Below are 25,490 nucleotides of genomic sequence, written 5' to 3' on the forward strand. Positions count from 1 at the left end.
GACAGTGGCTGGTACACCACCACCAACTCCAACTGTGGCTACTGGTACTGGATCTCAAGCTGTCCCTATCGATGTGGAGAAGGCTGGTGATGGCGTGGCTGGCGCCGTTGGCGAGGTGCAAGTAACTGAAGAAGTGAAGAAGGATGATGGGAAAGGGAAGGCCCCAGAAGCCGTGAAGGAGGAACAAAAGAAAGAGGGGCGGAAGAAGATGGCTTCAAGATCAGATGTGTGGGAACACTTCGAAAAGATCAAGCATGAAAATGTTCCGGTGAAGGGCAAGTGCAACTACTGCAAGACTGACATCGCAGCTCATCCTGTTATTAACGGTACATCTGCTTTGCGCCCACATTTACATTCATGCAAGCGAAATCCTCATAGGAATAGTGGTGATGATAAGCAAGGTGTGCTGCAAGTTAATCAGGGTGATAGTTTGCATACATGGAAATTTGATCCTGAAGCCATTAGGGCTGCTTTTGTACGGATGATAATAGAGGATGAACTCTCATTTGCATTTGGTGAAAAGTCTGGGTTTAGAAAGTTCATGGCTGTAGCATGCCCCCGTTTCTCAGTTCCATCTAGGAGAACATGCACTAGGGATGCTGTTCGCCATTATTTTGAAGAGAAGGCTAAACTGAAACTTTTCATTAAAGAAAATTGTGAAAGAGTGTGTCTTACCACCGATTGTTGGACTTCCCAACAACAGGATAGCTACATGACAGTTACATCCCACTTCATTTGTAAGGAATGGAAACTTCATAAGAAAGTCATTAGCTTTTTCAAGGTCAAGGGCCATAAAGGGGATGATATTGGGAAACACTTGCAGAAAACCTTGATAGATTGGGGGATAGAGAAGGTGATGACCATTACTGTTGATAATGCTAGTAGTAATGACGGTGGTGTTGGTTACATGAAGAAGGAATTGAATAAAGCTAAAACAAGCATAGCTGGAGGCAAATACCTCCACATGAGGTGTGCTGCGCACATTGTGAATTTGATAGTTTCTGATGGTCTAAAGGAACTTGAACTTTCAATCAAACGTGTGCGTGCAGCAGTTAGATATATAAGGAATAGCCCAACTAGGTTGGATAAGTTCAGAGAGTGTGCTGAGCTAGAGAAGGTTGACTGCAAGGCCTTCCTGAATTTAGATGTCTCTACTAGGTGGAACTCCACATACTATATGTTAAAGGCTGCTATATGCTATGAGAAAGTTTTTGTAAGGTATGCAGATGAAGATCCTTACTTTGCAGTTGAGCTACTTAGCGATAAAGGTCCGCAGAAAGGCCTTGGAGTTCCAGATGAGAATGATTGGGAGAATGCTAGGAAGATGGCAGATTTTCTTGGACATTTTGCTGATCTAACAACCCGTGTGTCTGCCTCACTGCATGTGACTGCTAACAGTTTTTTCCATGAGATTGGTGAGGTGAATCTGTTAGTAAAAAGTTGGAAGGACAGTGAGGATGGTTTGCAAATAGCAATGGCAGAAAGGATGAAGGAAAAGTATGACAAATACTGGGGCAATTGGCATGAGACTGATCCAAGCAAAAAGGGGAAGGAGAAGGAAAACACAACTTGTTGATTTTCATTGCAATTGCACTTGATCCAAGGTACAAGTTTATTTCTTTATGTATTGCTTTATTTTAGAGTATTGTTTGTTGTTGTGTAATCCATCGATTGTAGCTGCACTAATCATCTAAACCATTGTTCAAGTGTAGGTACAAGCTTTCTGAATATACACAATATGCTATTTATGAAACGTATGAAGAGGACAAGGGGCCAAAGGTGTGGGCTGCAGTCAGTGCTTGTCTTAGGGACTTGTTCGAAGAATATAGGTTGAAATATGCTCCAAGTAATGCATCGTCTTCCACCAGTGATTCTCAAGAGGCTGAAACAACAGGAGGGTATGCAAGCATGATGAAGTCTTTGATTGCCAAAAAGATGAGGTTGAACAATGGTGCTAGCAGCAGTAGCAAGTCTGAGCTTGACAAGTTCCTTGCCGAGGAGCCTGAAGATGATAGCCCAAAGTTTGATATATTAGCTTGGTGGAACGTCAGCTCATCTAGATTTCTTATATTAGCATGTTTGGCACGTGATATTTTTGCAGTCCCCATCTCGACGGTTGCATCAGAATGTGCCTTCTCCACTAGTGGTCGTGTTCTTGATGACTTCAGAACATCTTTGACTCCTTTCATGGTGGAAGCACTTGTGTGCACTCAGGATTGGCTTAGACACAACACTCCAGTCAACATAGAAGAAAACACCGAGGAATTGACCAAGCTGGAAAAGGGTAATCAATATGCACATATACTCATATTAATCTATCTATTATGTATTATTTTTTCAGATATGTAATGCTTGCTGCAACTGATTTTATTTTCAGAATTACTTGCTGAATTTCATGAGAAAGCTAAGATCCAAAGCACATCAAAGTTGCAGGCCCAGGCAAGCAAGTCCGCAAAGAAAACTTAATAAGTTGGTGAGTCTCTAATCTTATGAGATATACTTAAGTATTGGTTCTGTATATACATACATAATGATTTTATCTAGCTTTCAATGTATTGTTTTGAATGGCTTGTCGAATGCTAATTCTTGAAGGTCCTGCTCTTTGCACTTGCATGGCAGTCTGCTACTGATCCAGTACGTGTTGCTGCTGTACTCTTGCTTGGTGTTGCCTGCCTGCTTGGCTGCTTCAAGGCGTCAACCTATTTTTTTCCCATGTTTTTGAAGTTCGGCTTTGGCCTTACCACTAAGTCCTAAAACTTGTCTATGTCAGATTTTTATCGTGTGTGAGCTTGTGTTATTTAACTTATGTTATGTCCTCAAGAGTCAAATCGTGTGATGCATGCGGCTATGTGAGCCCGTGATCTTAATGTTCTGAGTCAGAATTTTAAATTAGTACAATATGATGATTGATTCATTATATTGTGATCTTGGTGTTTGCAAATGAATGATGTAGAGCAGTGCGAGCTTTGACTGCCGACAGGCTGGCAACAAGTACGTGAACAAAAGAACAGTGCAAGCTGTTGTAGGCTATTGCACTAGTATTAAATTGGTTTCATGGTGTCAGACCGTCAAAAGCCAATACAGAGATTCGGTCTTGTTCGGTGAAATCGGGGCACCGAACCGAATTAGCAGTTGACCGAATCCTCGGTTATCATTTGTTTTATTGACCGATCGGTTCTCATTTCTCCAAAACCGAAATTTCCCAAACACCAAACCACCGAACCGATCGGTTCGGTGAAACCGAATGCCCAGCCCTAGAACACATGGCCTCGACCGTAATTTTGCCTTGCCCAGAGTGGTCAAAAGACAAGCCCACATCTAACACCTAAAAAGAGGACAAGTGCAAATAAAAGATTCCGGAAGGGTTTCTTCTGAAAACAGCCATTTTATTCCCCTCCTCTCTCTCCTTCTTTGTCCAGTGTTTTCTTTCTTTCTAATTTTTCGTGGAGGCGAGGAGATAGAGAAGAGAGAGAGAGAAGGGCACGCAGGAGGAGGCGCGTACCTCGCGATTGGACAGGGCGCGAGGACCCCGAGGAGTGCGCTCGCGATCTCCGAGGCGCGGGGTGCCGATTCCGGCGCCGGGACAGCTTCGCCCCTCGCCGGACCGGCCGTTTCGAGCTCTCCATCGCCACGGATTTGGTGGGATCCGGTCGGGAAACCGGTTGGTGGAAGCGGAGGACAGGAGGGGATGGGGGCCGGGGCGGAGATGAGGGAGGAGGCCGTCGAGGTGGAGGCGGCGAGCGTGAAGGAGGAGAAGACGCCCGTGTCGTGCTCGATCTGCCTCGACGCGGTCGTCGTCGTCGGCGGGGAGAGGTCTACGGCGAGGCTGCAGTGCGGCCACGAGTTCCACCTCGGTAAGGGCCCATAATTCGATCTGTTGATTCGCTATTTGTACGGAATTTGCTTCTCTGTTGGCTGGATTGTATACAAATAAGGTGCGTTTCTTGGGTTAGGCGTGCGATTTGTTTGTGGAGGAGCGGCGAAATGATATATTTGTAGTAATTTGGCTGAATTACGATCATTTCACGCTGATTCCTGACGAAGTTCCAGTTTCCAGTAAGGCAGGTTTCGTGGGGTAGGAAGGTGCAATTTTAAGGTATAGATTTGATTTGAGGACGTTTTGTGCCTTTACATGATGTAATTGTGGCTCGATCTGGCTAATCTCTGTGCTGTTTAGGTGCAATATGGGTGCTTTGTATGGATTGGGCAAGAATTTCATGTAAAATCGTGACCCTTTTCATGGAGACTTTAGGATCTTTGAGTTTTGGTTGAAGGTTGGACTTTGGAGGTTGAATCAGTGTTGGCTTGAAAGGATGTAACATGTCCAGGAAATGCTAAGATTAGAGTTTTAAACTAAGTTAGTAACCAGAATTTTGCGAATTGTTCATTTTGTGGTTCCATCAAGCAGACCGTGTTAGTTTGGTGGTTCCATCAATGCAATACTTTAACTAATTTGGGTTTCTCCTTCTCTTTTTATGTTGGATTTGGAATTAGGTGCGGTTTTAAGAATTTAGTAAACACTGACATGAAAAAAGGGTATTGGGAGTATGCAACTGTGCAAGGTTTGATAGACACTGATTGAGAATCAGTTGTGTGCAAGGGGATATGGTTGTGGTGAACTTGTGAGGTTTAGAATTGTGCTTGCTATAATATGCTTTAACACATCTCAAAAGTAGTGCTCTTAAATTACGTCTGTTTGGTTTATTTTAATGCTACCAAACTTTTCAGATTGCATTGGATCGGCATTCAATTCCAAAGGAGTTATGCAATGCCCCAACTGCCGGAAAGTCGAGAAAGGGAATTGGCTCTATGCAAGTGGTTCCCGACCCTCACAGGATATCAACATGGATGAGTGGGCTCATGACGAAGACCTCTATGATGTTAGTTACTCTGAGATGGTATGCGGCCACATGAACTTTATTCTTAAACACTAACAATTGTTTAAATAATAAATAGCGACCTTTACCTTTTTCGTATAGGCAATATGTCTTGTTCGACACATGCTTTGTTGTGTTTGAAATGTTATCCTCTTGTGTTCAGCTGATGGTCATATAGTTTCTTCAGTTTTTCTGCACTTACAAAATGATAATACAATTTTGTGAAATATTATCATGAACTGTATTTTGTATATAATTTGGTGGAAACATTTTTGTTACTGTGTCGTGTAGGCTTCTCCATTGCCAAAATCATTTAGCATTAATCATTTAGGTTGCTGGCTGATTGAATTCTGTTGCCATTGTTATCATATTCTTAGAATCTGATACAATATTGTCCAGACCATGCCTTAGCTGAGCACTTGCAGAGCAATATTCCTGTGTGTCAAATTTGACCCTATCTTAGTTAACACTTGAAGAGAAGTATTCTTTTGTCTCTTATTTTAAGGTAGTTTGTATTCTTTCCAGATTGTTAGCTTTGTTTCTGTAGATAGTGTCCATATCCTCCATCAATTGAAGGATACACTTTATTACTGCTGAAACAGGTAACACACTAGAGGTCATACTAATTTCCTTTAGTGTAGAACATAGTGCTTTAGTCTGGAGTTGTTTTTCCATATTGTTAGTCTTAGCATCTGCTGCATGCATGAATAATCCTGAGATCTACATTGTTCCACCTTATTCAACTACCCTGCATATATAAGGTTCATTGTCCTATTTCTGGAAAATTTGTGCAGCCCTATACATAAACCATATAATAGTTTATTATTCTTCATTCTTTGCTTGCTATCTTATTGTAGCTTACCTAGGTAGTTACCCCCCCTTTTATTTGAGAGAAGGCAGTTACTTCCCCATACATCTTCTGACAGTTACACATGAATTTATTTCTACATGCCTATTCTGACAGATATATATTTGAATTCTGCAGCCATTTCGTTTTCACTGGTGTCCATTTGGTCGCTTAGCACAACTTCCATCATTATTTGAGTATGTTCTGTGCTCCAAATTTTCCTTTTACTTATATTTCAACTCTCCTCCACATCTATATTTTGTATATCCACGAGTGGACGGATAACTTTTGTGTAAAGTTTTTATTTTGTTCTGTAATCTAGCGCGGTCTATTAGCTCCAATATTTCACCTACCGTATCTCACTCATGTAGCATTTGTGGTTGAATCAATTAGTTCCTATGTTTTTTTCACTAGTTATTGTATTCTGTTCATATGTTACACTTGGCCATTTACATTTGGAGATCAAAATAACCCTTTAGTATCTTTAAGCAAGAAATCTGATGGACACCTTTTGAATTAATCATTTTTGCAATGAGCTGGCGAACAGTTTTGCCATTCTGGACAGGCTTAGCCCTGTCATGATGCATAAGGCTATTGCCATTTTCTTATCACGATAGTGTATGCATGGATCTTCTGGCAAGCATAGTTCACGTAATAGATGACAAGTCATAATGAAATCGTGCCACAATCTGCAACAGTCATAATTTTAGCTACTATATATACATGGATGACAAAAAATTATGACACAGTTATTCCTGTCATCTCTTAATACCAGTATCAGTTAGTTAACGTATCCTGTATTGAATGATTATCCGTTGTTGTCTCACACCTGTTCTGTACAAAGTACTCAGAAACCATATCTATTATATCAAGAATTTTCAGCATATCGGAAACAGTGCTATTGTTCTATTATATGTTACTTAATGTTTTCCCCTCTTTTGCCAGGGAAGGAGAATCATCACCTCCAGTTACTTGTAAGCTGTTATTCAAATGGGATTGATTTGTAAAATTTAAGTTACGCTGAGGTTTGAACATGTCTGGATATTTGTCTTGCAGTTCATGACTTTATGGGACAGCATGTGTTCACGGAGCATCTATCCGTATCTGCTGCACCAGGAGGGGCACATCCTTGCCCATATGTGGCATACTTGCATCCTCTTCCATCACTGGCTTCATCATCAAGCTCCCATGTCCCTGATAGAAGTATGGATGGCTCTGTGTATCATGATCACTGGAACCACCTGACTGGCCCATCAGATGGTAGGCCCTTGCAAGCAGCACAACATGCTGATTTCCATCATAACCATTGGGCGCATCTTCCCCATTCATATGCTCAACCAAACAGCAATAATGGGGTCACTGAGCAGCTGGGAGTCTCTTTTGGAACAATGAGGCCTGCAAGGGTTGATGGAGACAGCCAACGTCGAGGATCTGTTGTTTCTCCATCCTACTTCAGCAATGGGTATGTATGTCCGCTCTCATGACTTACTATTAGGGCATGTCATCATCATCTCTAGTATCGACCTCTAAGGTTTTCTGCGATGGGGGGCTGGGAGAGATGTCTTCCATACGAAAACATAGATGAAAGAGTCAACAGAAAACTGCCTTTTGGTGAAGAATATTTCTAACGTGTGGTTTGATGAGAGGAGTCTGGAAGGAGATAGGATGATTCTCCTGACATTAAAGTGATCAAGTGTATGGTACTCCCTCTGTTCCATAAAGATTGGCGCGGCTTTGAACAAGAGCTAGTTCAAAACTGTGTCGATCTTTATGGAACGGAGGGAGTAGTTGTTAGTGCCAAATGATGTTAATAGACTCTAGGGATACGATCCTGTTGTCTGAAGATGCGACAGAGTCAACAGAAAACTGCTTTTTGGTGAAGAATATTTCTAACGTGTGGTTTGATGAGAGGAGTCTGGAAGGAGATAGGATGATTCTCCTGACATTAAAGTGATCAAGTGTATGGTACTCCCTCCGTTCCATAAAGATTGGCGCGGCTTTGAACAAGAGCTAGTTCAAAACTGTGTCGATCTTTATGGAACGGAGGGAGTAGTTGTTAGTGCCAAATGATGTTCATAGACTCTAGGGATACGATCCTGTTGTCTGAAGATGCGACTGTTTTAGAGGCAATACAATAGTACATGCCCTTGTTGTGAAAACTGGAAGAAGCTCTAAAATATTCTATTGTACTTTACGAAAACAGTTCAGTAAAATGTCTAAACTTCACAATGAAAATCTGTTGGCCGCAAGCATACTACCCTAAAAGGATGTTATGAGTTCCCTTCAAAATACATTTCATGCTTTTACATTGTCTCCTCTTTGATGTCTGCTTTATCCAAATATCCTGTGGCTGTTTGGGGTTATGCTATGTTGGTTGGGTATGCTATGGCGACAAGTCGGGCTAGTCTAAAATCAATAACAGTGATAAATGTCTAGGAATTCCTTCAGAATCGAACTACTTTTTTGTTACAGCAGAAACTATTTGAAGTATAATGCTGCTACTGATGCATCAGTTCTAATCTTTTTTGTTTTCAGATCTGGCTCTAGATCTAGAGCTCCTAATGTTCCTCCTCTGGTACCTCAATTTATGAGGGCTCATGGCAGCATCAACGAACAATTTCAACAGAACTCATCATCTAGCCTGTTTGCTGGGGCTCATAGATCAGGAGGCTTGCGACCTACCCCGCCACCTCAACCTGAGAACCCAACATTTTGCTTGTTCCCACCAGGTTCGTCCGGCCATGGTTCAATGGAGACTGATGATGCTGGAGGAAACCGATTCTATGCCTGGGAACGCGATCGCTTCGCGCCGTACCCATTAATGCCAGTTGACTGTGAGACAAGCTGGTGGAGCTCACAGCAATCTCACGGTGCATCAGAATCAACAACCGCGCCTGCACCAAGGAGACTATTTGGGCAATGGATTGGCCTGGGTAGGTCATCGCCCGAAAATAGATCGCCAGAGGGCTCATCATATCGACAAATGCACACCCCTCGGATGTAGCCCCCTCATGGAGGCAACCTAAGTTAATACTTCATATTTGGAGTCTTGAGTTGCTTGTAAGAACCAATGGAAAACCCTGTTTGTATGAACTTAAGCCGGGTCGCGCGGTAATCTTCTGGAGAAATCTGCGAGGGAGAAACTTGAAATAACCTGGAGAGAGAACATTTTGATTTGGTTAATGTGAATTCTATCTCGTACATATCTGAAATCAAATTGGGATATTCGAAGATTCACCTGGTGGGATAATATCTTGTCTTGCTTTTTTTGTTGGTTTAATGCTAACCGGTTTTGCATGTTCATTCTTCCATCACTTTTAGTATTCATGCATGCGTAGAGTAGATGAATGTGTAACTTTAACACTCTGGTTATCGATGTAGAAATAATATGTGCTCATCTGCAGTCTGCCAGTATGCATCATTTATGAACGATGCAAAACTGAGCTTAACTGTTGAGTGAGAACGCGCAAAATCTCCGTCGCAGAGAGGATATTTGCTGCGCAACAAACCGCAGGAAAACTCAATTTCCTGGTCGCTTCGCTCTCTAGCTATCTAGCGGACGACCGTCTCGTAAGGCAAGGCAGCGATGCCGAGCACCAGCTGGCTATGCGACGCATGGGCGCAGCACAGCCAAACCGCCACTCATCTTCTCCATCGGGAGCCAAACCGCCAGAGCCAGGCCCGCCGCGCCGGACGTCGACCTCCGCCCGTCTGTGCACAAGGCGCCGCCTCCACCCACACGCTAAGGCATGTCGCGCACGCGTGCGCCACCCCGGGTTCTTCTCCTCGAGTGCCTCGGTGGTGCGTACGTGTCTGACTCGAACCCAAACTTCTTCGCTATATACTTGGTTCCTCCTCCTCCTCGTCACACCAACCACCCCTCCGTGAAAACCTAAGAACATCTCCAACAGTATACCCATATTTTGGGTACCCAAAATCAATATGGGTAGAGGAGAGAGAAAATATGGGTAGCCAAATTGTGTCCAACTTTTCCGGCATCCCTAAATTTGGATACCCATACAACAAATTCAACTAGCTCCACATATCATTGGTCCACCCCTTCGTCTTCCCCCATCACACCTTTCTCTCTCGAATCCCCTGCCGCATCCCAACTCGAAGAAGCCAAGGAGGCCACGGGCATGGCAGTGGCAACGCTGGGCGGCGGAGGAGACTGACATGACGGGGGCTGTGCAGCGGGTGGCCCAAGGCTGCGATGGCGGCGCTGCCTTTAGATCTCGCGGCGGCGGGGCACCGGCGACGACAGGGGCTGGGCGGCGGTAGGTGCTGCTCGGAGGTCTTGGGGGGAGAGTCGAGGGCGGTGGTGGCGTAGGGGGAGCGTCGGGGGCGATGCTGGGGCAGCAGGTCGAGGGGGTGCCATGGCGGCGGCGGCGCTTTCCTCTTCGAGTGCGGCAGGGGCCAATAGGCCTCGGGGAAGCCACGATGGGTGCGGGGAAGCACGGTGGGGGCAGATCCGGTGGTCCGGGAGGCAAAGAGGAAGAGCGGCAGCAGTCGGCAGAGCACTACATCGGCGCAGGTTGGACGCGGCAGCCGGCAGAGATCTGGCAACAGCCGCTGCTGCTCGTCGGGGCATGGAACGGCGGCGGGGAGTTGTGCGGGGGCGAGGTGGAGCGACCGACAGCGCGGGGGCAGCGGCGGCGCGGTCGGGCCGCCGGAATAGTGTCGGCGCTGACCGGTCGGGAGGTCGGGCGGGGCTGAAACTTCCGATTTCTTGGCAGTTGGGTTCCCACGTGGATATGGGTACCTATCCATATTCTAGTAGCAGGTTTTTTATTGTCAATTTTTGGGTATTCTAGACAAATATGGGTATGATGTTGGAGATACTCTAAGCACTATGATTGTACCAAGCAAAGCAGTGTGATGGTATCGTCTCTTTGTCTTTATTACCAACCAAACGGCCAGTTCTTGTTGGCTTCCTGGGCTGGCTTCTCCAAGAAGCTGGCCTCCCCTAGCTTTTTGGAGAAGCCGCCACCTAAATTTGATTAGACTACTAAACTATTTTGGCCTAAACTATTTTGAAAGTCTAGCTAAATTTGTGATGCAGCTTCTTCACGAAGCTAGGTGAGGGCAGCTTTTAGGAGAAACCGGTCCTAGAAGCCGAAAAAAACGCAGCAAAAGCACTGTGATTGTACCGTGCATGCTGATGTTCATAGTTACGTACTAGTGCTTGTTGATCCCTCACTATAACTATCTAATTCTGTTACTTGCTTCGATTTGACATCATTCTGTTCTATTTGTTGGTTGAAGAGCTAAGAGTCCTAAGTAAATGAAAACTAATCGTGTGCACGCCATGAAAATCGCAAAGGTAGCCTTGGGTTACCACAACAGAAAGATGATGGTGAGCTCTACAATTTATTCACTTGTTGTAACCACACTATCTCTTCTGGTTTGGGAAGTCTAATTTTGATGACCTGTCTTCATTTTTCTGACCAGATCAAGTTTGAGCTCCTGGATTTCGACCCTCCTATTCACGTGCCTTCTAAACTGTATCCTTACAGGCACATCAACTTCACCGCATGATCTAGCAAGGAGGGTTCGCGGGAAAATATTTTTTTTGCCGAGCTGCAGTTGTGTTCCAAAAGGAAGACTCCAAGTGGTTTCTCTGTCCTCTACTGTGAGCCATTGAGACTACTGGTAAAGTTTCTCGCTTATAACATTTTCGAAAATCCATCATTTACTCCATGGAAGAATGTTTGTCCCCTCTGGAAGCACCTTGCAACTTGAAAATAGTAACTTTATCTAAACCGAAAACACAGTCTTAATATGCGCTGTTAAGCCTTTTTCCACATTACTTGTTGTCCTTCATGTCATTGCTGAATGCGGGAATATAACCACAAGACCACAACTCACAAGCTTCTTTATTTTTTCCTGTATATTATACTAGTTGTACTTTATTAGTATCTTCACCATCTCATTATTACAAATTAACCTACATTTGTCACACTTGACTGCATAATACTTGCATTCATATATACAACATCTATAATAAAAGCTTTGTACATATATTCAATATGATTATCACTATGTTGTATATATAGTCAAAATGATTATGACTACATATTCACCGAAGTTCTTTAATTAGTTCCATATAATATGCTCTGCTTGGAATTTCTCGGTCACATGATATTCCTGTCCGTTTGGTTGCAGATGGTATCGGCGCATATGTCGTATACTCATATCGTTTTGGCCATCTTCTGAATAAGTTTTTGCTATTTGTGTTTCAATTGGACGTGAGGGTATGGACAACCCTTAGTGCGCCCCGACGGAGAGTAAGAATGTTGACTCCGATTACTGCTATGCATGTGGCCCGTACACCTTTCATCCCAAAGGTACAAAATATGTTGCCGGGCATTATACGTTTCCATATTTACGATCGTGCTTGTGGCATTGAGGTGGGTTAATTAGGCTGAAAGGATTCCTACGAGATGATTTGACCAGATATACTTCATAGCATAACTGCTTATCTACATGTTTTGAAAAGTACAAAATAATCAAAATAAGAGTTAAGTATCCGCAAATACAAAATTAATTTTTATTTAGCTCTACCAATGCTAATTATATATACCTGTATTGTATACATATATCAATGCAATTCATTTATTGCGGTGTAATATTATAATATTTTTGCAATGTTTAATATCATGCTGTGATAATACAATTTATTTATTTATGGCAATAGCACTTTAATGTTGTGATCCATCCGTGATATGTACCAATGCTATTCATATTTGTTGGGACACTTTTCTCAGTATTATTTTTAGTGTGTGCTATAAGACACAATATTGTTTAATAACTTATTGGTGTCATATATAACCCGTCCAACTTAAATTATATGTTATTACAATTTCTCGTATAGTTGATGCTTTAGCCTTTTGTGCACTGCGTTTCTATCTAGCAGATCTAAGGATATATTGTTTATATGGGTCGTTTTCGTTTCTAGAGACATCTCAATGCTTACTGACCTAAAAAGACCAAATAAATATCTATTATATATTCAAAACAAAAGGAGAATAAATCACCACGTTTCTCCACATAGGCTAAAAATATATACTCCGTCGACCTTGATCTGAATGAGCTAATTTTTAAGTGATTTAAAAGGAAGAACTTGTGTTGAACTGCCTGCAGTACATGTGGCGGAAGTTCCGGCTGGAACTTTCGCCCCAACCTCCGGTCGCTCTCGGTTAGCCCGGCAGGAATATGTCGAACTTTCGGTTCCTGACCGGAAGTTCCGGCCTGTGACTGCGTAGCGCATAGCGGTTCAATTTTGGGGAGCCCATATAAATACCCCTTCGTCCCCAACAGGTCTTTTTTACCCAAGCATAAGCCAAGAACATCCATTTTCTCTTATCTTAAGAACAAGAACTTCATCTCCCTCAATCTCCCTCGCTAGTTCATTTCCCAAGCCAATACTTTGAGATTTGGAGGAGAAGATCGAGATCTAGGGTTTCACCAAGTCAAAAAGTTGATTCCCCTTGTTTGATTTGTGGATTTCGTTCTCTTGAGTTATTGGGAACCGTAGACGGAAGCGGTCCCCTTGAGCTCTCCCTTGGTGTTGAGGAGCTCGTGGATTAGATTGGGAGCCTCCAATTGAGTTGTGGAGAGAGCCCCGATCAAATTTGTAAGGGTTCGGTCTTCGCCTTCAAGGAAGCCATTAGTGGAGGTCACTTCACCTTTGTGGTGTTGTAAGAGAAGAATAGAGTGGGCCTTTGTGGCGCATCTACCTTTGTGGTAGAACACTTTTGCAAACGGAGACGCATCTATCCCAAAAGGTGGAACTCCGATCAAATCTTCGTCTCCTGTGTGGTATCCATTCTTACCCCTTTACATTTTGCAAGCTTATTTGTTATCTTATTGTTTCGGCTATTGCATTTCATACTAGGGTGGCATTCACTTTAGAGAACTTAGTAAGCCCTAGGATTAAGTGTTTGTATCCTTAAAAGAAAACAAAAAGGTTAAAATTTGTTAGTCGCCTATTCACCCCCCCTCTAGTCGACCATACCGATCTTTCATAGAGCTCGGCGGGTCGCCGTGGGCGTGCTTCATCGTCGACTCCGCCATTCGCCACCCGCCGTGGGCGCGTCGTCTTCCTCTCCTCCGTCAGCCGCCGACCTGCCATGATGAGCTCGGTCGGACGTGGCCGCCGGTTGCCGCCACCAAAGCGTCCTTGGTACGGGGACGACACCCCATCCTCATCCCACGGCCGGCGCCCCCTCATCGCCACCACAGCCAACGACGACAACGACACCGAGCTCCAGCACATCCTCCAAGTGTCGCTCGTCCTAGACACTTTTGAGCAGCGTGCTCATGCGGCCGACCGACGTCAAATGGTCGCCACGAGGCGGGCTTCCCAGGCGGAAGCTTACGCCATCGAGTGTAGCCTGGAGGCGGCGGAGGCGCGGGAGGAGTGGGAACTCCAGACCGCAATCCTGAACTCGGAGCGTCGTACTAACGCTATCGAGGAGCGGGGGAGAGCTAGCAGCGGTGAGGGAGTACTGGGCCGCCGTCGAAGCCATGCACGCAGACGACGGCGACGACGAGGACTCCGACTCCGCCGATGAGGATTCCGGTGACGACGACGGTGCTGCATAATGCTAGCTAGCTAGTTTTAGTATTACTTTTTTTTTCTATTATTGTACGGACGTGTTTTGTAATCGATATATATGTGAAATGCTATCCTATCTTTCTTATAAATTTGTCAAATACATTTTAGAGTGTCTTGTATGTTGATCATCCAGTACAGTTGACCTCTAACGCACACAAGTCGTACAATAAAACGTAGTGAGTGCAGCAGCATAAGGACCATGACGCTTTGCCTTCAACAAGGGTGAGAGGTCTCCCCATGCACATCACTGACGCTTCTACGAGGTTAAAAGTCAGATAAGTTACAATCTCTTATGACGCATCCTGAGTAAAAAAGTGTCAGCAGTTCTCAAGCGTCAAAGGTTTGCAACTCCGACGCTTGTTGTGTGGGCGTGTCAGATATATTTGTTACCCCGGCCTCCCAGTTGTTGCGTTTGACATTCTTTGTAAGACGTGTCAGAGATGTGCATCTTGCTTGACGCTTTTTAGTGCGGCATCAGAAGTGAGCTTGCAGCTGTAACGGTTTCTGTAGTAGTGGTATGCACGAGAATTCAAGCAAATGTATTATGACTCGGTTTGGACAAGAGTTTCATCTCACGTGAATGCAGAGTGCTGAGTGGTTTTTGACTGCATCACCAGCACAAGTGGTCCAACTCAGCTCCTTCTAAGTTGACCGGAATTGTATTAGAATAAACGTCCTAAATAAGTTAGGGACAAAAATATTTCATGAGCCGTGGTTAAAATGATAAAAAAGACAAAATTTAAAGTTAGAAGAAAAAACATTTTTTGAAATATGATGTTCCAAGACCACCAGGGCAGCCGGTCCCTCCTCCCTTTTGCCCCTTGGGCCGGAGACTATCTAGATCTCCTTTTTTCATCTTTTCCGCACCCCTCGCTCCTTCTGGCCCATCTCATTGCCGAGCGCCCCAACCCCTCGCTCGTCTTCCTCCTCGCGTGAGCTCTGCCACCGCTGGTTGATCTCCCGTTTCATATCTCGCTCACTACCGTTTCTCTTCTCATCACCCCAAAAATCGATTCAGCCCTTTAGCATCCCTTAATTCCCTTATCATATAACTGAGGCAAAAATTAAGGAAGGGCGGCTCTCCGCTCATGAGCTTGCCATGTTATAAATTTTACTGAACTTCTTGAACATGGGAACACTAAGGGAAATAGATACAAGATCAGTGTACACTGTGTTTTGTAAAGTAGAAACCATGGATGAAGTATTGTGGGTTAAAAAAGGAGAATATAAAGGCGGCCATTGATAATGCTCTCAACAAGTTTTTTTTTTCTCTGTCAGCGAGAACTACTTTGACTTCCAAGAGGGAACCAATCACATCAACCGACATGATGAGGCCCAGAGTACAACTTTAAACAACCATACAAAGTAAAGTGCTATACAGATGAGTCATATTTTTGCGAATATATACAAATATATTATTCATGGAATAGATAACATATCGTGGATAAATCAAAATATTATCATCCCTATGAATGCCTTCAGGACATATTTCTAACAGTCCTCTAGCTGCACTGCAGTAAATCTAAAAGATTTAAAATACCCATAGCTCCGGTGTGCGCCTCATGATTAGGCTGTGGAAGAGCCTTTGTTGTCAAAGGCGCTGCAACATTTGAATTCGTATGTATTTTGCACATCTTTAAATCTTCTTGATAAATGATCGACGGAATGAGATTAAAATGTCGCAGCAAGTGTTTGGATGTCTGGTGTTTCTAGGCTCCCTGGCTTAGATAATTAATCCTTTCAATCTATTTAATGCAAATTATGTTGAAGATACTACTCTGTCCTATGCAAATTACTTGTCGTGAGCAGATTATTCAAGCATCGTCTCAAAATGGAGCTTAAATAGTACTCCCTCATGGGATGGAGTAATATATTTTAAAAACCACAAAAAACACCACCTGAATTCCGGCGTGCCCGCCCTTTTCCCCATTCCACTCCCGGTCGCTCTCTCCCTCTCTCTCTCCTCGCGATCCGCCGAAACCCTAGGAAAACCCCAGGGAGGCCGGGATGCTGCACGAGCTCCTCCTCGCCCTCCTCGGCTTCACCGGCGACTTCGTCCTCGACTCCTCCTCCTCCGCCCGCCGCCGCTCCTCGTCCGCCGATGCCGTGGGCGCCGGCGACGGCGATGTGGGCCCCGCCTTCCGCCTGGCCCCCGACCTCACATTCCTCCAGCCGTCGGAGAGGTATGTGATACCCGAGACCCGCCCTACAATCTGTGACCGCGCTTTGGTGTCTGTGACCTGCGAGGGTGCGGGATCTGTGGGCTGTGGCGTAGTTAGGTGGTTGAATTCGATGTGACGCGTCACTAAAAACCATGAGAAGTCAGGGGAGTTCTTTTTTCTCCTGGTTGCTTTGCTTGTATAAGCATAATTTCTGCTGTGCTTAAGTGCTTTATGACTGTTGATATCGAATTTATTTAAACCATACTTAATGTGCTTTGTTGAGCCTGCAATTTCTGTTCGGTTGAACACCTTGGTGCATGGAGGATTGACTTAGAGTTCACTGACTATGCAATTTTGTTTCTTCTGCTTTTCTCCATTTAGTATGTATGACCTATGAAATTCAAATGTTTCACCCACAATTCTTACCGAGCTCTGTAGATAATGTAACTTAGGCAAGTAGAGATGAGGATACCTCAGAAGCAAAGCATATACATGTACAAACTCATCCATTGCACAATTAGTGCTTCCACGATTCTAATCGTCCTGCACTTTTACATGACAAAGACACACAATATCGTTATACAATTGCACCTGAAAAGATCCACCTTTAATGCATACACATTACACAGTGCTTTTACTCTACCTGTACAATAGAACACAACATATCTAAAAGGAAAGGAATATTCTATTAGATGCCTGCAAACTCTTGCAGTTTTCAGTGCCCAGAAGTACTAGTAATCAACTAATCATGTTCATGTAGGTGCATTTAGTTCTTAACATTCTCATCACACGTGCCTGGAAGGCAAAATATAGATTGAAGACTGTATGTTCTGTCTCAAGCTCATGATTCACCAAATTCTAAATGGCTTGACCTTTTTACAGGAGTGCTATTGAAAGGCTCATTTCTCTGGGCTTCTATTACAGAGAACTGAACCGTTTTGCGACAGAGTCTCGTGATCTGAGCTGGATTCAGCCTTCTGTAGATGTTTCTTCACCTCATGCTGATGTAACTCTGAAGGGCAAAGTGAGAAAAGGGAGTTCATACCGAAGGGCAATTGCCAATGGTATTGCTGAGATTTTGTCAGTTTATAGATCAGCTGTCCTGCAGGTTGAGCAAAACCTGTTGTCAGATCCATTGCCTATCCTGGCAACAGTAACCCATGGGCTAAATAAGGTTTGTTTTTCAACATTTTGCATTTAGAGTTTCTGTCTTGAAATTCCAGTTTCTAATTTCTGTACAACCAGATACTTATGCAATACTCGTCAACCACTACGTGAATTTTATGAGCTTTGGCACGTACATCAATGTTATATTCTGTTCGCATGCGTTATCATGTGCGATGCATTTTGGTTAGTCGTCTAATCCTATCAATTGTTGTGCAAATTTGTAGTTTGAGGTTCTTCTACCTCCACTTTATGAGCTTGTTATGGAGATCGAGCAGAAGGACATCAAGGGAGGACAGCTTCTTAACCTATTGCATAAACGATGCCATTGTGGGGTTCCAGAACTGCAAAGTTGTATTCAGAGGTATTGCCTCAATTATTTTTATATATGTGACTGTTGAAGAAATATAACTAACATTTCCTTCCTTTCTTGTTTAAGTGAAAACCATTGTACTCCCATTTTCATTGCAACTACTTCCCTTAATTTCATATTTACTTGCATATTTTGTGTATTAATTTACTTTTTATTGATGGTAAAAATAAGAATAGGCTCCTTTGGCATGGACACCAGGTCATGTTTAACCAACTGACTTCTTGGATGGTTTATGGTATTCTTCAAGATCAGTATCACGAATTTTTCATTAGAAGGTCAGCATGACTTGCAGAGCTTTTTCATTAAATTGTCTTGTACTTTTGTCATTGTTATTCTGTTTCTGCTTCTGATCTAATTATTGCCAGTTTGACACATATCCAGTTACACATTTTTTTCCTGCTAAAGGAAATGGATACATTTCAATTATAGGGGCACAAACCTGAAGTGATTTGAAGTCTTGGTTATAATATGAATGTATTCTATATATTTTTACTTTCTTTCCTAATTTCACCACCTAGATCAGCAGCATTTTTTTTGTGGTATTCTAACTCCCTCTGATCCATAATAAGTGTCGTTGATTTAGTACAAAATTGACGAGAAGTCTAATATAGTGAAACTGATTGACACAAGAATTTGCTTGCTAGATGGGTGGGTTGGAGCTTTATTGGTGCAATTTTGAGTATCTCTATATTAAACACTACAGCGAGAGAAGTATCAATTGCGTTTCGCGTGATAGCAAGTAGTCTCGCAATTAAATTTCTTGCCTTCCTTCTCAGACAGGTTGACAGGGATGTGGAGAATGAATCATCTCAGACAGATGTTGCTGATAAGGTTGCACAGAAATTAGCAAAAGATACATCCCTGACTAGTTGGCACTCTGGATTTCATTTATCGTTGGTATGCTTGTATTCTTTTTCTAAAGTGCATGTGTACGATTTAATAATTGTTCCCCTGGATAGTTATATCCATTATTTTTTCTGTTACTTGACAGGACATGCTGCCTGAGTATATCCACATGCGAGTTGCAGAATCAATTCTCTTTGCTGGCAAAGCAATAAGGGTTCTTAGAAATCCTAGTCCTGGTGCTACATTGCAGGACCCCAGTGTCTTGAAAGGATCTCATAGAACCCAAAGTTCTACAGGGGGTTCTGGTGCTCCGAAAGAGCTGCCAAACTTCTCTACCATTAGTGCAGAAGAATTGTTGCCACAGGCTGAAGCAGATAAAGTTGATGCCATGCTCAAGAACCTAAAGGTCAGTTGTTAGCTTTCTGTTGGCAGTATTTAATTTATAATATCAGCATCTCATGTTGTTGCATGCATCTTTCCATGTTTTATGTATTAGAGATTTCATTTATCCTTACCCCTCCAGGAGAGCAATATTGACATATGTCCATGTTTTTTCTGCAGCATTCTTCTGAGTTCCATAAAAGGTTGTTTGAGTCTGCTGTTAGCTCAATACGCACAATTGCAGCAAATCATCTTTGGCAGGTACTGGATGGCTTAAAACATTATGTATTCTATCAATGTTTTATTGCATAGGAACATCACCGATTGTTTCCTTTGGTAAAAGCTAGTGGTTGTACGTGCTGATCTCAACGGTCACTTGAGGGCACTTAAAGATTATTTTCTTTTAGCAAAAGGTGATTTTTTCCAGGTAATAATGCACATCTTGATCCATGATTTTTTCACCATTCCTTCTTTTTCATGTACGTATCTCTGTGGTCACAGTAGTACAATGCAAATTTGTTCTATAATGCCCTCTTGGATTGTTTTCCGAAACTCAGAATCTTTCCTTTGAACCAGTGTTTCCTTGAGGAAAGCCGCCAATTAATGCGCTTACCACCTCGTCAGTCTACAGCGGAAGCTGATCTCATTGTTCCATTTCAGCTGGTAAGTGATATAACCTTTTTTTTTCTGCTGCGGAGGACTTATTGATGGACATTTTATTTTTTTCACTTCATTATGTGTGGTGTTTTATTTTCATCAGCTTGCCTAGAATCCTGCCGAGTTCTGTTGTCTGCTGTTACCTCATCTTAGCAAATAGGTTTAATTTTTTGTGACCAGGATTTAGTTCATTCTTAATTGTGCAGGCTGCGCTGAAGACAATAGGCGATGAAGACAAATACTTCCACAGGGTCTCCCTAAGGTTGGTAGTTCAATTTAGCACATGCAGTAATTAATGCCGAGCCATGCGTAGTGAATTTCTGTTCTGTATATTGACAACCGGTTTATTTCTCTTTTGTAGGATGCCGCTGTTTGGCATGAAATCCAGTACCTCACAGAAAGATCTTCAGAAGCCCAATACTTCAGAGCTTTCCTCTCAAGGAAAGGCTAGCTCAGAATTGGCACTTGACGGGTGGCATAGTATTACTCTGGAATATTCTGTCGATTGGCCACTACAGCTCTTCTTTACTCCTGATGTTCTTTCTAAGTAAGTGTTGTAATTATATGTCCTCAACAAAATTATGCTCTTTTGAATTCCATTAGATCTTTGAGTGGGGATTAATATCCTGAATCGCTACAGCAAGACTTGTTCAACTCAACCTGGAAGTCAGGAAAAAGTCTTGAGCATGTTACATCCCTGTTTTTAAAGATATGCTAATTATATCCAGGTATCGCAAAGTTTTTCAGTATCTTATCCGATTGAAGAGGACGCAAATGGAGCTGGAGAAATCCTGGACAGCTGTAATGCATCAAGATCATGTTGATTTTTCTGATTATTGCAAGGATCGGAAAAATTCCTCTGCAACACAACTGCGTCGTCTACGCACTAAACCTTTCTGGCGAGTACGGGAGCATATGGCATTCTTGATCAGAAACCTGCAGTTCTACATACAGGTACCAGATAAACTACCATTTTGCTGCATCATTTTGCCTTACTTGTTCCAGACGGTAGTCATGTGTGCATGGAAAGCTATCTGCTGTGGTGCCTTTCTCGTCATCTAATCCTAACGATGATGCTTTTTACCATTAGCACTGATCCAGAGCACGTGCATAGCGTTTGCTTAGTAGCTAGACTGCAACATGTCTGCTGACAAAGTTATTTGCAGTTAATATTACTTGAGCATATAGAAGAGAACAATTCATTTGGCTAGATATCTGCTAGGAATGTGCTTCCCTTTCCATTTTTTTTATTGACATCAATAAAAGTTTGGTTAGTTTCATAATTTCCACCTGTCCTTTCTTATTGGACCTCCCTTTGCAGGTTGATGTAATTGAGTCACAGTGGAATGTTTTACAAGCTCACGTGCAAGATTCACATGATTTTACTGAACTGGTGACCTTTCATCAAGAGTAAGCAACTAATTTCAACTTTATACTGTATGGAATTCTTTTGTTTTTTATTGATAGGAATGATCACACTTTTTATTTGATTTCTCATTTCTCACAGTTTAACTCCACGTCTTGGGTGTGGGTTCAGCAACCACATGTTAATGTTCTTCGAATAGAATGTTCCCTTAATGTCTGACTAAAATTTGGAAGATAAAGAAACAATTACGAAACATTTCCATATACCTAGAATAGAATGTCCCCTTAAGGTCCGATTGTTTACTCAATACCAATGTTTCCTTATACTTCGCCATTAATGGCGTTGAATTCACTATATGTTTCTGTATCCATGTTTTTGGCTCAGTTTGTGGTTAGCGAACTGTGCTGTGAAGAACTTAATTTATAAGCTGCCATGGAAAAGTAGCGTAAAAAAAGGTGGTGTTCTGTTTGTCAAACCAGATTTTTATCTAACTGCCTAAAAAAATACACCAAACGAAAAAAAATACTACACACACCAACATAGTTGGATGTATTTTTCCAGCTTTTCGGTTAGCCAGAACAAAATTTGAAACTCCTGTCATGCAGAATTTTCCAAAATCAGTTAGCCAAGCGGCTCACGGGATTATCATAATCAACACAGCCTTGTATGGGACATACGATATAGTACAAGATTGGCCAATATTTTCGTTGCATTTCCTTTTAGGTGATGGGAGTGGATGCGTTTGTTGTATGTTAGACCTTTGGCTATTGGCTAGGTTTAACCTTCAATTGCAATAGTATGAAGTCTTGTCCATTATCTGAAGCTTATGTATGTATATTTTGGCCCGTTTTACAGGTTTTAGTACTTTTCCCTGTGCTCTTCTGAGTAGGCCTGGTAATGGTCTAGGATCCAAACCATTACCAACCCAAGCCACAGCGCCAGACTTTATGGCACCAAACTAATCCAGTCCAAAAATCAAGCTTTGGGATCCAAACCAATCCAAACCACATCCCTTATCAAACCAAACCAAACCACGAAATGGTTTCAAACCAACTTCCAAACCCGTTTCAAACCCACAAGAGAACCAAAGATCAGCTGTGCTGCATACTTCGGCGACCTCAAAGGTGGAGGCAGTGAAGAGAACCTGCGCCATGAAGGAGACGACGGGGTGGAGTCCGACGTGCGCACAGCGGTCCTCGTCGATGCAGAAGCACGCCGACTTGGGGGGCTCGCGGACGCTGGACCAGGGCCTCGTGGCCGACCTCCACCTCCTCCCGGAGAAGCTCCCGGAGCCCACCAGGTCGCCGCCCTCCGCGCCTGAGGCAGAACCGGCGGCGTGGCGCGCGAAGAAGTCGCAGATCCGTGAAGGACAGCCGTCGGAACATGGCCACCGCCGCACGCTATCTGCTACGGCTGCGGCGTCGCAAACCAGCTGGAGTGGCGGCAGCATCTGTACCTAGCGCTAGCTGACTGGGAAAAGGGCTTCTCCCTCTACAAGCTCAGCCTGGACGACCTCCTCTTAGCCGAGCTCGATGCCGGAGACGACGAGCAGCGCCGGCTCCCAGATCCGATCCTCCGTATGGGCTTCCGCACTGTGGGCTCGAACCCGAATTTCCATGCCCTGGGCAGCGAATTGAGCGGCAGCGGCAGCGGAGGCGGCGGCGGCGGCGGCGGCGGCGAAGCCCTGACCAAACCGAGCCGGTGGAGCTGTGCGTCGAGCAGTCCTTCCCGCGCGCGGCGCATCCACTTCGGCGCCGTGGCCGATCCGTGAAGGACAGCTGCTTCTCTGGCCTTTACCCACGGGTTAAGCCCAGGTGGTATCCACGGGGTGAGCCCATAGGAAACCAAACTGATTGAATCCAAACCAAATCGTACCGCACCGTTTTTCCTTTAAAATCAAACCAAACCGATCCATTAGCAAGGTCAACCCATTTCCATCTAGCCAAAGACGATCCAATTAAGGACCCAAACCATTAAAACCATTTAGATCCAATCCGTTACCAGGCCTACTTCTGAGTGGACCCACGGCATTTTATTATACTATTAGTAATTTCCTTGCTGAGTTACATTGAGATGTTACCACAAGTTTCCTTTGATTTTGTAGAGACACAACTAATTTAATCTATTATGTTATCTTGGCTGATTATTACCTCTTGCAATGCAGCTATTTGTCAGCATTGATTTCACAATCCTTCTTGGATATAGGATCAGTGTCTAGAATACTGGACAGCATAATGAAGCTCTGCTTGCAGTTCTGCTGGAGTATCGAGCAATATGAAACAGGCTCAAACATGTTTGAGATTGATCACATAACTGAGGTATCATCTGACCCCACACTACCTGCTGTAACCATTGGCCTTCCCTAAACAAAATGTCATGCCAGTGTGCTTAGCACGGCACTCATGAAAGTCTCGGATACCTCTTTACTTAGTTTTGTAGTATATGTACCATGGACTTACAATTCTTTGGTGATATTCAGGAGTTCAACAAGAAATCAAATTCGCTGTACACTATCCTAAGGAGTAGTCGCCTTGCAGGAAGTCAGAGAGCACCTTTCCTGAGGCAGTTTCTGATGAGGCTGAACTTCAACTCTTTTTTCGAGGTAAGCTCCATTTATTGACTGGCAAATAATTATCCATACACAGTTCTCTTTTACCTGACCTTTTCTTTTCCTCAACAATAGACCACAGCGAGGGGAGTAATGAATTCAGGCAGGCTGCGGCCAAGCACTGCGAGTACCCAGTTGTAAAGCCTCTAACCATCTGTTCTCGCCATTTGAGAATTACACGAAGATGATGATGCTACCAACTGCAATGGGCGACGCCGCCACACAGAGAAGGGAAGGAAGAGTCTGTAGCACCCTGTAAATTATCCGTAGCGTGTGAATTGTTTACCCTGGTAAGTAAACACCAGGCGATGTTGGCTCCTGCTGATGTTCATTGCTGGTTTTTTGTTTTGTTTTGCGATCATGATCGCTCCTTGGTGTGGCTAACGGAAGGAGTGTGATTGGCTAACTGCTTTGGGCATATTATGCAGAAACTCATTTTGATGTGTATTGCGTGTTTGTTCAATCGCACTTGTTGCCATGTCATGTTTGTTTTGGGGTGCTGCTGAGCGACATTGTAATGCCAAGGTTTCATCGGGAAGCATGAATAGAACACCCAAAACAATGCAAAAGAGTACAGTATAAGATTTCCAGTACACGTAAGATTCAAATAAATCAATCAAAGAAATGATTTCCTTCCTGTACAGCTTTTCTCTGCGATCCCCTAGCTCTAGCTACTGCCATTATAACACCGAGGAAGCCATCAGAAGATTCTTGAAGCTTCTGATCAATCGGCAATGCCTGTGATCGGTACCAATTGGCTATCATGAGCATGGCCATGGCCACGGCATGGTCCATCCCGGGTGCACCACCAGCGAAAGCACGTCCTTGCCCAGCAGCATCGCCTTCTCCGGCCATTAGATCCTTGACCAATCCTCCCGGCGTGACCATGCACAGGTCCTTGGTGGCTCTCATCACAAGACGCAACGGTTTGCTTCAGTTCATGTGGCAAAAAAGGGAAAGAAGAGAAAGACGATCTACTAACCGCGGGTACGTACTTGTAGACGTTTGTGGCTCTCTCACTTCTCTCAGACACAGGAGACTCGGGAGATTTTGGTGCAGAGCGTCCAGCTTGCAGCGTTTTCTTCTCTTCTATTTATTCTCAACAGAAATAACTCCCGACTGGATCGTGCCATCCCAACAGCAATTTGAGCAGGAATGGCCAGAAACAAAGCCAAAAGCTTTTGAAATGTCCAGCTTCAGCATAAGAGTTGCATGGTTGTCATGGTGCAGCCTTCAAATGGTACTCCCTCCGTTCCTAAATACTTGTCGCTGTTTTAGTATAAGTTTGCACTAAAACAACGACAAGTATTTAGGAACGCAGGGAGTAGATTGGACGAACATAAAATTGTCGTGGATACATCAGCATTTTATGAATGCATTCTGACAGGGGGAGATGAGCTGCTGAATGTGGGGCTGCAGCCTCAAAGCCATAGACTTTGACGCTATCTTAGTGAAACTGTGCACACCAGACTAATTTGACGAAAGTCTTCCGGTTGGGAGACTTCTTCAGACTTAGACAGAGAAGCAATCGGTGCAATCAGGGATTGTTTCAAGGCAGAGCGTTTTTACATCCTGACACCTACTATTCT

General features: G+C 43.6%; 2 protein-coding genes and 1 long non-coding RNA gene across 3 annotated transcripts; all 3 read left to right on the plus strand.

The window, feature by feature from the left end:
• Positions 1–3,420: 3,420 nt before the first annotated feature.
• Positions 3,421–8,971, plus strand: LOC100841837 (E3 ubiquitin-protein ligase RFI2). Its single transcript, XM_003568853.4, has 6 exons — positions 3,421–3,854; positions 4,729–4,898; positions 5,863–5,921; positions 6,670–6,698; positions 6,781–7,186; positions 8,260–8,971. Exons 1-6 carry the CDS (start codon positions 3,689–3,691, stop codon positions 8,726–8,728), a joined length of 1,299 nt encoding a protein of 432 aa, XP_003568901.1. The 5' UTR covers positions 3,421–3,688; the 3' UTR covers positions 8,729–8,971.
• A 1,118-nt stretch (positions 8,972–10,089) lies between these two features.
• On the plus strand, positions 10,090–12,131 carry LOC112270779. Its single transcript, XR_002963111.1, has 3 exons — positions 10,090–11,080; positions 11,176–11,376; positions 11,890–12,131. It is a non-coding gene; the product is annotated as an uncharacterized LOC112270779 (long non-coding RNA).
• Positions 12,132–16,239: 4,108 nt separating this feature from the next.
• Positions 16,240–24,382, plus strand: LOC100842649 (gamma-tubulin complex component 4). Its single transcript, XM_003568856.4, has 16 exons — positions 16,240–16,527; positions 17,389–17,680; positions 17,898–18,034; positions 18,220–18,318; positions 18,820–18,940; positions 19,035–19,295; positions 19,451–19,531; positions 19,614–19,697; positions 19,847–19,933; positions 20,134–20,189; positions 20,289–20,474; positions 20,656–20,881; positions 21,249–21,337; positions 23,458–23,611; positions 23,773–23,895; positions 23,977–24,382. Exons 1-16 carry the CDS (start codon positions 16,352–16,354, stop codon positions 24,040–24,042), a joined length of 2,238 nt encoding a protein of 745 aa, XP_003568904.1. The 5' UTR covers positions 16,240–16,351; the 3' UTR covers positions 24,043–24,382.
• Positions 24,383–25,490: the final 1,108 nt, after the last annotated feature.

Source organism: Brachypodium distachyon, chromosome 2 (assembly GCF_000005505.3).
Source record: "Brachypodium distachyon strain Bd21 chromosome 2, Brachypodium_distachyon_v3.0, whole genome shotgun sequence".
NCBI classification, from domain to species: Eukaryota; Viridiplantae; Streptophyta; class Magnoliopsida; order Poales; family Poaceae; genus Brachypodium; species Brachypodium distachyon.

Excerpts from the sequence above, each read along its gene's own strand:
- LOC100842649 (XM_003568856.4), top strand. The coding sequence starts at position 16,352 with ATGCTGCACGAGCTCCTCCTCGCCCTCCTCGGCTTCACCGGCGACTTC. Across the intron at positions 19,532-19,613 it reads CAGCAAATCATCTTTGGCAG|CTAGTGGTTGTACGTGCTGA; the intron begins GTACTGGATGGC and ends CTTTGGTAAAAG. Across the intron at positions 20,475-20,655 it reads ACTCCTGATGTTCTTTCTAA|GTATCGCAAAGTTTTTCAGT; the intron begins GTAAGTGTTGTA and ends AATTATATCCAG.
- LOC100841837 (XM_003568853.4), top strand. The coding sequence starts at position 3,689 with ATGGGGGCCGGGGCGGAGATGAGGGAGGAGGCCGTCGAGGTGGAGGCG. Across the intron at positions 4,899-5,862 it reads ATGTTAGTTACTCTGAGATG|CCATTTCGTTTTCACTGGTG; the intron begins GTATGCGGCCAC and ends TGAATTCTGCAG. Across the intron at positions 5,922-6,669 it reads CAACTTCCATCATTATTTGA|GGAAGGAGAATCATCACCTC; the intron begins GTATGTTCTGTG and ends CTCTTTTGCCAG.